At 35.1% G+C, this 12,494-nt stretch overlaps 1 protein-coding gene and 1 long non-coding RNA gene across 5 annotated transcripts in view; one reads left to right on the top strand and one right to left on the bottom strand.

The window, feature by feature from the left end:
- LOC135201215 (uncharacterized) overlaps window positions 1–7,944 on the top strand; it is a 300,721-nt gene extending 292,777 nt beyond the window's left edge. For 2 of the 4 annotated variants that reach the window (XM_064230102.1, XM_064230096.1), the window contains one exon: window positions 6,082–7,944. In XM_064230102.1, the coding sequence (XP_064086172.1) occupies window positions 6,082–6,206 (125 nt within the window). In that variant the 3' untranslated portion in view covers window positions 6,207–7,944. Of the gene's footprint in view, window positions 1–4,252; window positions 4,346–6,081 lie in introns of all 4 variants that reach the window. The other 2 variants (XR_010311456.1, XR_010311457.1) reach the window with 2 other exon arrangements.
- On the bottom strand, window positions 1,571–12,376 carry LOC135201250 (uncharacterized). The gene is made up of 3 exons (XR_010311469.1): window positions 12,139–12,376; window positions 9,323–9,475; window positions 1,571–1,815 (listed from the first exon to the last, which is right to left on the bottom strand). It is a non-coding gene; the product is annotated as an uncharacterized LOC135201250 (long non-coding RNA).
- Window positions 12,377–12,494: the final 118 nt, after the last annotated feature.

Below are 12,494 nucleotides of genomic sequence, written 5' to 3'. Positions count from 1 at the left end.
GTACCATGATTGCAGAGATGGCCGATTTAGAGAATAGCAGGAAAAGGCTTGTTTTATTTAGGATTAACTCCGGAAAGTGCCTCGTGTTTGATGAGTGTGAGAGAAAACAACTTCTTACCATAAATATAATTCAGTAATATCATTTTTCCTTGTTCTTTCAGTTATGTCAGTTGTACGTAGGTAATACACTAAATTACAATTTGTTGGTTTAAATACTGTAGATTATTCTTTTCATTTATTTATGCCATTTCACTTGACCCAGTTTTAATGAAAACTGTTCAGTCCAAGCCAAATGGATAATTAAGCAAAATCCTACTATTCTTTTTGAAAATCAGTGATCATTAATTGACATAAACCTCTTAGAAAAGTATTATTCAACTTTGCCCAATTTTACCCAAATTAAATAAGTGCTTTGCACTATAACTTCCAGTTTACTGTGTATTATTCTGTAGTCTTTATGCAGTGGTTCATATTGGAAATCTTCTATGGTCTCAGATAAAATACAGTGTTCAATTTTAGAACCAAAATCAATCAAATGGTAACCTAATAAAACTGGGTCTTGTTTTGAATGCAGTATGTAGTTGTAACCTTAGTACCTATTCTTAATTTTGTTTTTACAAATGATTACCATTTGTACCCTGGGGTAGTATAAATTTCATGAGGTGTATCCATAGTTCATACTGCTTTATATATTTAATTTTTTAGAGATTAAAGGTTTATTCCTGTTTTGCATATAAAAGCCCAAAGGCTTCTTTTATAGCATGCAATTAATGTCAGTTTACCATTTTTACCTTTTAGATTTAAGAATCTAGCATAGCAGAGTTCCTACTTCAAGTTACAAGCTTAAGATAAATTTTTTCATGATTATCCTCTAAATTATTTAAATGATTTTTTGCATGAAGTTCTGAATCTTATTCTTTTAACTACTGTACTGTATTATTTTCTTTATTCAAGCATGATCTCTTGCTAATTTTTTATGCACATAATCACCTTTACTTAGACTAGCATTTTCCACAATGCTTCACTTTCAGTGACCTCAACTTCATGCACGAGACATGACCTTGGACTAAAAACAAGTGATTCTTCTTTCACTGCTATACACATCACATATACATATTACTATACACTTAAGAAAATACTTACACGCATGAAAAGCAGACGATATTTTCTGATGGACCTTTTCAACTTTCTAATATATAATGTAGGTTGTATTCTTGAATATAGATCACAACACACATGGGGACAAAAAGCAGGACTTTTTTTTTTTTTTTTTTTTTTTTTTTTAGCAGATAATGACCAGAATCCCTGGTGAACATATAAAAACTTGACAGAAAAGGGATGGTCTCACGTTAATGTAGTCACATGCTCTACCACTGAGCTACACCCTTGTGTAGCTCATAGGGTAAGAATTAGGACTTTCCAACCAATCAGCAGTTAACATGTAATGAAATTATTAAGTAATCAAACAGGAAGCTGCCAACTATTTCCCACATGTACAGTGATTTTTACAATAGGAACCATAAAAATTCAGTTAGGAATTATCTAGTTTTAAAAAATGAAAACTAATGGAACAAATTAGAACATTTAATGTTCAAGCATACTATATGCAAAGACCTCTATACACGTTCAACTGAGTACGAAGGGAAAACCTGACAGTACTTACAGGTGTTAAAAATTTACATGCAAATGCTTAGAGAGTTTTTCACTTGAAGTATGTAAACCCTTTAGGGCAGAATCTTTCATGTTACTATTTATATCTTGTCATAATACCACATTGCTGAAGTCATGGATGACATTCTGCACCTTTCTCCTTTCCTGTAAAATGAGAACTAATAAAGACATCCAGGAAACAAGTTTGGCAGAAGAGAGAGAGCAATATCATTTATCAACTACATAACCCACAGAATACCATTGCCTATTCAATGTGGCCATATTTTAGAGTAAGATGTAATAATTTTTATTTCAAATTTCACCGCTTGCGGTACATTTGGCTTACTCCTCTCCTTCAAAACTTTGGTGCAGTGAAAGATCTATATATATATAATAGTAAATATGGATTTTTTTTGCTGTGAATTTTAGTAAATATCTACTATTTGCTGTGAATTTTTCAAAATATTTAAGAAGCATAAACAGCAAGACACCAGTTTAAAAAAAAATTTAATCAAAAGGGAAAATGATCTTTCTCCATCAGGGAAATCAGTCTAAATTACTCGCATGATAAATGCAAATATTGTAATGACTTCTTTCAACTTTCTTATTAACAATACATAAGAACAAGTGTTGCTGGGTGACTTAAAATTCACAAACCAAAAAGTGTCAAGTTTTCTACACATAGCCTTCACATAATTAATGTAACTGATAAAATGGATTGGATCTGAGAGGTCATCCCAAATAGGAAGCTACCCTTCACATGTGATAGTCATACGTCATCGGCTTCAATAATTATTGGGAACTTCAAATACTTTAACCTCCTGATCACACAAGTAATGAGTTCTAACAATAGCTCTCCTGACATTTGTCTTGGTGGGCTATAATAAAGTATACAAAATGTAGGAGAATACGTACATGAAACTATGGTATGTAAACAATACTTTAGATTACAAAAATATGTGAACCAGCTGGGCAGTACACCCAACTCTACTAAAATTTTAACCAGGTTCAAAATGTATTGAGATACTATTTACCTTTAGTTTTATATTCTACAAAAAAAACCATTCAGGTATTCACAATTGGCATGATCAGTGAATGATATGATTCTTTCCTGTACATCAAAAAATGTAGAAATTAGAATGGCTGAAATTTTTGCACATTTTTCATAAAAGCACTTTGAGGGTATATTTCGACCGAACATGAAAAGGTTTTTCTAAATATTAAGTATTGCTTCAAGTCTATGGACTTTCAAATCATATCTTGGAGTATTATACATTTATAAGCAGAAAATTTACAGTATGTTTAGAGTACTATTAAAATTTTTTTAGGAATAGCTTAAAATATATGTACATGTATACAGTACATATACTCCTGGCAAAGCCAAAAACCATCATTGGTGAATTCAGATATTCTCGGAATTGTACTTTCATTCTCATCAAGCTACAGCTTCTGCCAAGCAGGATTATCAAATTAGAAATTATTTGTGAATCATTCACACATTAGCATAAACAACAGAGAACATACCTAGGAAAGAAAGTTTCCAGATCACCTTGTAGTATTGAGTTAATGGGCTTACAGTAGTACATACATTTATAAGCAGTTCAAAATTGTGACTTTCACATAAGAAGCAAAAGTAGAGATTCCATTGCAAAGTGGAAAAAAGGGTAAAATGCTGCTTCAAAGCAAAGATCTACAATGATAGACAGGATGGTAGAATTTTGATGATACATACATTGAAAAATTCCATGCATATATCATACATTTACACTAGGACTGCACACTGATGAAAAATACCATGTATACGTTATCCATGTACATTATCAATACCTTAAACATTTAACTGTTCATGGATAATATTGGAAATTTATGCACTGAATGTAAGTTAATATGTATCACTAAGGATTAGCATCATTCAGAGCAAGCAAAATAAAAAAAAATCACATCATTCACAATAGTAGAGTGAAAGTTGAAACGTTCGTTCACCAGAATTATCTACATGACCAGAATATCTTTCAGTAGATTTTACCTCCTCCTTTCCATTACATAAATTTCTTTGCCTCTGTTTCACAGAGGTTTAAGTAAAGAGGAATTTACACCACAACTTTTTATTTACTGACCCAAGACTCCTGACTTGAAATTTGCCCGTCTAAAGAAAATCATTCTAGACCACCTATTAGTACAGTGAAGAGAAAGAAATGAAGACACTAGCAAAATAATAATATTAACTTAATTTTTATATGACTCAGGCTTGGAATGTAAAGAAGCAAATATGAAAATTGGAACTACAAGCTCACATGATTCATAGTTCTGGTGCAATCAGATGTGGTAGGGATTTGTTTTGGATCTCTCTCAGTTTTTCCTCAGTCACTCTCTCATTCCTTTTTAATTTCCTTTTTTCTTGATCACATCAGCATTTCCAGTTCCAATAGCCTGTCAAGTCTTAACCTTCATTTTCTCTGAATTCTATATCCTACTTAATTCGAGGAATAAATTTGTAAAAGACATCATCCATCAAAACGAGTCCATTCTTCATTAGTATCACCACAGTAATAACATCATTTTGATGAATGATTAACGAACGATTCCTTCCATTCTTTCCTAGAAACTGAATGGGAATCGTACTGGGACTCATGAACTGTGTATCACACTTAGTCAAAAAAGTGGAAGCATAAGAATGGCGTCAAGAGGCTTCTAGGTAAGAACTGACTCCTCAAGAGCTATTCTCCTCTTCTTCCTACTTTGGATGAACACATTGCGTTTTTCACCACAACATGAGTTTTATCAGGTTAATGATACTCTGTAGTGTCTGTACATAAGCGAGTTATTTCGTCATGATGGATGGTTTGCTGTGCATACTAGTGTCATTCTTACCCTTTTCGGTCTTTGTTTTTACTTCAGATTAGCTTCTACATTATTTAGTTAGTTGGCAGTCTGTGCAAGCTTTTCAAGTTCTATTGAATACTTCTTTGTGCTTAAAATTTCACATCTGATTCCATAAGGGTGTATTCTGTGGGTAGTTCACACACCTTCATTTTCCATTTTCCATTATTATTATCATTATAATATAAAAAGTTTAGTTTAACCAAACCACCACGAGTCAAAACACTTGACTATCTAAGGCCGGCCCTGACGTCTACATACTTTAGCATGGTATTCATCAGTTAAGATGAATTTAATGATCTTACATCTGTGAATGATATTTAAAAATTATTCAAAGCTACTTATAAGAAAGTCTTTGTTTTCATGACCTGTTAGTGTAGAGCTGGCACTTCTGATCTCTTAAACAGTTCTCAAGACTTAAATTTATGTGTAAAAACAGAAGAGTATAGTATGCAGTAATTCCTTCATAAAATAACTATCTAAAAATGTGTAACTGCATGTGAAATTACTACTGTAAGGGGATTTACTGAAACATGACAATAAAAACCAATAACAAACATTCCCCATGACATATTACATTATAAATTAGCAAATGAATATGGAATGGCCTCCATGGCATTTGATTCCTGCTTATGAACACTTTGCTGTGTTATTGTCAATATAATTATCCATTTTTTAACAGTTATTTAATTACCATTAGTTATTTAGTTACCAATTTACCTTATAAAGACCCAGAAGCAGAATGGCACTAGATACAGCACTGTAAAATTGGCTACAGAGAAGCTTAATTTCTGTCATATATTACTCTCATTTAGAAGATAAATACTATAATTTGATATTCATGATGCAGAAATAGCAAGTGTGTCTGAATGGCCACTTAGATTAACAATCGATAAAGGCTTGTTAAAAATCCTACATGTTGGTTTATAGGCCTTTCAAATTGAGTAAAACAACACTAGAAAACTGGGCTTGGGGTTTCCTTTAGTAGTTATAATTTAGATTAAAAGTTTGTCGTTAAATAGTCCCATTTCCCCTCCAGTTTCTTAGAAAGTAATAGCATTGGTAAAAGTCCACAAAATTTAATGGATTATTCACATTGATAAAAAAGTCAAATATTTTGTCACTGCTCAGTGACTGTTGTGTTTAATAAAATGAGTTGCAGTATTACGAAACTATAATTTTGTGGATTCATTTTCAGTGCTTTAATGTAAAAGTAAACACATTTTCTTACAAACTTTAAATAAAAAGGCATGACTTGGGGTCAGTTTATTTCTTAGTCAGTAGCACATTTTCCCTTCTTTCTATCTTTTTACAACTTTTATAGAGTAGTTATTTTTTCACTTTCATTAAAGCCTAAGCCCACTTGCACTTACAATTATAATTCCTATTGTACTGCTGATCTGTTTTACTTCTGCATTAATTTCCTTCTCACCTTTTCATATTCTAAGTTGGGAAACTGAGAATCCTCTAATTATTAAAATGTTTACCAAACTCATAATTATTTGCAATTCAATATGTAACTAATTTTGTTGCTGTTTTTCTTCCTTACAGACTCTGATTTCACCGAATCTCCATACTCCCAACTGTACGGAAGACTTCCGCTGCCCAACCGAGCGTTCATGCCACCACCACCACCCCTCCACCCTCGCTCCATGTATGTTGGCGATTGGAACTGAGATCCCACTGTGAGAAGGCAACTTGGAGGGGAAAGTTTAGGAAAGGAAATCTGCAACTCCTCACTTCCCCAGGCAGTACAAGGAGGAGAAGTTGAGGGGTCAATTACGGAGGGATTTTTGAGACTCTCGGAAATCAGAAGCTGATTTTATTGAGTCCTCTCCATCCTGCAACTCGGTTATTTTTCTGATATATTTCGTTTTATATTATGATTTTCTCATCTACATCCCTTAGCTTCTTATTTTCTCGTGTGTATGATTTTCCCATTGAAAATCAGACAGACTTGGATCAAGTAGCGCATATTGCGTCAGATGAGGGTGTGGCTGCAACAAAGCCTCAGTGTTTTTATATTAAAAAGGGGTGAAAACCTCTGATATCCTTCTGTATGCAGTACTTTTGAATATTTGACGCCATCATAGACTTTGCTGACAGCTGTTATCGGAGTATTGATAGTGATCATAATAATTCAATAAGTTATTTTTTATGGTGTAAATAAGGTTTTGTGGAAGTCCAGAATTTGCATATTTTACCTTAATCAAACAAGAGCCTTTCCTTTCTCAAAAGTAATTTTTTTCACTTCAATATCCTTTTATGGTTTAGTATTTGAAGGGTTTCCACATTCTAGGCAAACACCAGTCTCAAATTTTATGGTAAGATAAAGCCTAGGGAACATGATATTTTTCCTCTTAAATGTAGGCCCAAATGTGATACTTTTGACAAGACTGTGAGCAACTGCCCATACATATTTAGCAGTATCAGATTTGGCCATTTTTGCAGGCATAATATTTTATTTATATATATTTTTTTTCATTGCTGCACATGGAACAATCAGTGGACTTGTTACTTACTGCTGCTATTTCTATTTCTCTGGCAGCCATATTGGATTGCCTGTTTTTCTGTTTCAGTATTTTTATGTTTTGTAAATACTTGACATTCGTGAGTGTAAATGATGGTAATTAAATGCATATTTCTCTCATAATCCCCTCAATATTTTTACAAATTGATGTGAATCACCATGCAAGCATTTCTGTGTATGTTGTACAGACATTTAATAAATTGTTTAATTATTAGGGTTCTTGTACATCCAGCTGGAATGTAGAAAATTATGCCGTATTTAACATGACCTTTTGCATCCTGAAAATTTACATTTAGTACATGATTTATTTGCCATAATGTAATGTACAAGGAACATCAGATGAGCACCTCTGTTGACTGATTTGTTTTCTTTACATGTACATTTTACAAGACAATAGCACCACATACCAAATGCTATTGATCATAGTTGGAAGGAAAAATGCCCAAAATGTGGGTTCAAATCACCAGTAACCTTTTTTTTTTGTCACCCAAGTTTTCCTGTTGATCATGACATGCGAGAAAGGATGCAAGACTGAACACCCTTGCCAGTAACCTACATGTAATCATTTGTAAATAATGATGGCAATTACTTTCCAAGGCTTGAATCCTTTCTCTACCTTGTTTAATGTGTTTATGTATTTCTATCTCTCTCCCTCTTCTCTTGATAGCACACTAATGGATGAAATAACTTCATCCAAGATGCGTAGTTAGGATTGTTTCCACCATTTAATGTTGTACTCATGATTATAAATGTATACTCAAACATTTCTGCAATATTTTTATATGAGTGTTGTACACTTATATCTCACCCCACACACATTTTTAAAAACAGTTCTATTTACCCGATTGTAACTACTGTATATGTGATTAAAATAACTGATTTGATCCTTGACCTATTTCCTTATCCTCAAGTTATAAAAGGCTCTGGTTTGCATACCTACTAGAAAGAAATACAAACTATATATCTCCATACGTGAGCAAGGGACTGTCATCTCACATGCCTAACCAACCAAGGAGGTTACAAGAGTGGTAGGGGCTTTGGTGTGAGGGAAAGACATTGAGAGAGGTCACTCAAGCAACAAAAAACACTGAGAAACCATGAAATCCCTCCAAAAGGGAGTACAAGTAGGAAGTTGTCTAATTCTGGCATGCCAAGTAGTATGTAATAGGTCCAAAATGTAGCTCTACCCAATGCCACCACACCTAAATAAAAGGGAGATGCATCAAAGGACCTATACTAAGATTGGGTGCTCAAAGTATAGATACCAGTGTTTAGCCCGATCAAGCTAATATTCAGCCTAGAAGCTGCTCCAGAAAGGAGTAGGGTAATAGTTTAGTCATTCTGCATTCATACTCTTAGACTAAAACAAAGTGAAAGTACTCAGGCTAGTCCCTGTCTGTCCAAATGGAGTTGGGTGCCTACAAAACTTGAGCAGCCACCACAGGTCCCAAGGTGTCAAGGGACTTGTGGGGGAAATTCCTCTGGTAGAATGAAGAAAGCATTGTCCAACTACCCTCCTCGCTAGGAAAACCAACAAGTTCCTCCAAAAAAGCCAAGGACACTCCCACACCTTAACTTGCAGGTTTTTGCAAGAGTAAGGGAGTAATGTTCTCAGCAATTGTAAGGCCACTGGGTACCTTACATAACCAGCAAGGGAGGGGTTCCCAGACACATTCTTACATTGCCTGTATTAATAAAATAAGGCCCTGATACCACAGACAAAGAAGCATCTCATCCAGATAACCACCAGTGCAGTCTCAGTAGGAGGAGTCGAGAGAACTCTTGACACACATCAGGAACTGCCAAGTCATCAGGTTTTGTTTCCAACCTGAGATTGAGCACTCAAATAAGGGTTTACCCAAGGGGCTTTTATGGTGTTTGGGCTAGGCCATGAAGACAACCCCCACCTCCTACTCAAGAGAACAAGAGCACAAAAATCAAAGTTCTTCAGCCTAAAATTTTTAAACTGTTCATGAAAGCCTTGGAAAGCAGTGAAGAATTCTATAAAACACATTTATATCTATTTAAGGAATCTTCTGCACCATTCAAGTTATCTACAAATAAAATTAATATGCAAAGAATATCACTTACACTAATAATTACTGTACAACACACTAATGTTCTTTAGTAACTGTCACCATTCAATACAATTTTATGCTCTCGTTTAGTTATAGGTAGTCTACAAAATTCAAAATAAAGCATTAGTACTACTATTCACGAAAAGTCAAGATTTCATGCATGTTGTGCATTATAAAAACATACCTTGGACAAAACATAATAAAAAGAAAAAGAAACAGTTTTCAGGCCATCTTTCTCAATAACATAATCTTTCTCCTGACAAAAGGCTAAGGTTCCAGCTTCAGTGCATACTTCACAGATCAGCCCCACTGGAGAGCTTTACTACAGCTTCATCATCTGCAAAATAACATAAACCAGTACATAGTTACCTATTCAAGTTTAGCTTAGTGAGTTGAATGAAACGGTAAGTTCAGGATTACCTACACTCTTCCTAGATAAACAAACCTGAAGTCTTTTATATGGGCATAACTTCAGGGACTACTGGTCTGGTCATTGAAGCCTGGTAACTAGGTAGTTAATAAGTGAATAAGTGGTAGAGTACTGCTTAGAATGAACAATTCAACATAGTTTTACATAATTGCATGGGCATAATAGAATATTTACCCCAAATTAGTACTGCCTCCATATTTACCATTAATTTTGGTACTACTCAATTTACCTTAACTTGTCTTTAAACTGATCAAAACTAACTTGAATTCCTTGGCCTAACTGAACTTGCCTGGAATTCTTATGGACTTAGTTTAATTTACTCCAAGTCCCTTTTAGTCTAATGGAACTTGTATAAAATCTACTTTTAATTGAAATCATTTACTTAAGATTTTCCAAGCATTTTATTAATCTTTTGGAGTTTCTGGCACAAGTCTGAAAACACATTAAGTGCACAGAAGAATTGTGTGCTTAACAGCCCTCGCTTCACTATTTACCTTTTACTGGAGAACATTCATTGGAAGGAATTACTCTTGTAATTTAAAGTGTACATTCTTTCAGTCTTCTCACTGTGTGATAAAAATTTATCACAATTATTATACATATCATATTTTTACTGATATTCAGAAGATGAGCCCTATTTATATGGAATAAGCCCATAAGGGCCACTGACTTGGAATTCAAGCTTCAAAACAATGTATGCTGTTCATTAAGAAGAAGTTAGAAGAGATAAAAGGTAATTGTAAGATTAAAGATAAACCCAGGCACCTTCAACTTGGCTAGATTACGTTTTGTATATTCCACCAAAAAAGACCTGGTTTTCCTGCTGTGAGCAACACAGATTCCCTTTCATCTTCACTTTAGCTCTGCATTACATAGGAATACAATCACATGACCTTTTATTATTTTCTCTCTTTAGTAATTAAGATACCAAAAGGTTCAGCTTTTGATTTACAGATTTGTCTTTACTGATTCTAAAAATAATAATATTTATATTGGCTTGTTAATTTGTTTATATATTGCACAAATTTTCTGTTGAAATGAAGGTCAGAATCTTGAAGAGTAAGGCATCCAACTTAAAAGCATATCAAAGACAATTTTCAAAAGGGATGGTCTACATTCCTGAAAGAAGGTTAGCCTACTGCCGTCAGTGCTTCTCACACAGTACACTGTAGATATTACTAAACAGTGTTTGAAGCATCTCTTCAGACCCTAACTGCGTTGCGTACACTTGCTGGCCTTTAACACTACCTTCATTCCCAATTCCTTTCTTCAATTTTGCTGTCAACATCTGTAATTATTAGCCAACATTTTCTCCCAGTTCCACCTTCAGATCCTTGTACTACCTATTTCATCTTCTTTATTTTCTGGAGCTCTTTAGCATGCTGTTCGACCATCTTCCCGAAAAAGTACTTGAATTCGCTGCCATGAGCATCAGTCAAGGGTTGTGGCCTATCCAGGCAGCACACTGAGCCCTCTACATTCCTCTCGAAAAAAGTTTCTTCTAAATTACGAAATAATGGCATAATTCAATTGCTTTTTCGGAAAGTGGCCGCGTTCCGAGAGAGGTGGCCGCAATGTCGCTGCTTGATCGTATACCCCCTGGCCAAGTTCCATCATGCACAGCAGAATGACACGTGGGTGAGCAAATGACTGAGCAAGGGGTAATGGCTATTGTAGTAGGGCCAGGTATTCTGAGGAAATAAGACCTAACTAGATTTACCTTTACTTAACCTAACCTTTGATTGGCCTTTCTTGGCCAGGAGCTTTGGACCCCACTCCTTGATTGGGTAGATCTATATTCCTATTCCGTGGCGGCCTAGACTATGCCAGTTGCGGTTTTTCTATGGAGTCTTACCTCCTGAAAAAGAATTTTAAGTACCTAATATTTATTTGGACGACTGTAATTAACCCCCAGGGGCTAGTATTACCTAACACGACAAAATACATTGGATGCCACAATCCCTAGCGGATGTCGTATCCACGGTTACGTTCCTTGCAGTCCATGCGGAGCTATTATTTAGAATTACCCTGGATTGGTTAATTTATACCTACTACCTAGGTAGTAAAACTTGTCACAACATCTAGGTAGGTCTAGGTTATTAGGCCGTGAGCCCTCACTCTGCATTCAATTAGGCCTAACCTACTGTTTTACCCTGGTTCTTTCTACGCCCACATAGGGTATTCATTACATTGAACACGTTAAAACCAGGCCTAGCCCTAGCCAAAGACTTGAGATTGCCTTAGGTGCAGGCCTACCTAGTATTCCACATAGGGACAATGCTTTTAAGGTATGATAGGTAGGCCTAATACAGTAATTTGGTATGTAATGTCATCATAGCTTATGACAATGTTGTAGGCCTACCAGAACTAACAGTTCAATTATGGAGCATCGGCTGCCCTCTAGGTAGCAAAGGAGACTTAAGCCTAGGAACAAAGCATGAAGTCTGTAGGTAGCTAATATACTAGAGTTCTGTTTAAAGGTACAGCCAAATACCTTCCAAATACCATCATTACGTAACGTCACTGTGTGAGAATAGCTACTGAATTACGCCTACTAAAAAACCACTCACATAATCCATTGCCGTCGATTTCAAGTAGGGCGGAAAATAAATTTTTCCGAAATCCACAATCGATCACCGCCAACGCCTACGCACCACCACCTACTTAATTAATTTAGGAAAGGCGTAAATTTCGATCGTTTCTGGAAGGAATTAAACACGTTTATTGTTTCAAGATATGTTGAAACCCTGGTTGATACGGCATCAGTTACACAGGCAACGTTTTGCCTAGGTTCGTATTTAGGCCTAGGTAAATCCAGAGATGTCAAACAGATAAAGAGAACTTAGTTAACAGTTAAATAATATTCGGAGATTTGTCGAAAGCAGAAATCGAAAAGAGGAAGGCATTAATAAAAACTAATCTTACC

Source organism: Macrobrachium nipponense, chromosome 23 (genome assembly GCF_015104395.2).
Source record: "Macrobrachium nipponense isolate FS-2020 chromosome 23, ASM1510439v2, whole genome shotgun sequence".
In the NCBI taxonomy this organism is placed as follows: domain Eukaryota; kingdom Metazoa; phylum Arthropoda; class Malacostraca; order Decapoda; family Palaemonidae; genus Macrobrachium; species Macrobrachium nipponense.
This window is presented reverse-complemented; position numbering and strand designations above follow the sequence as displayed.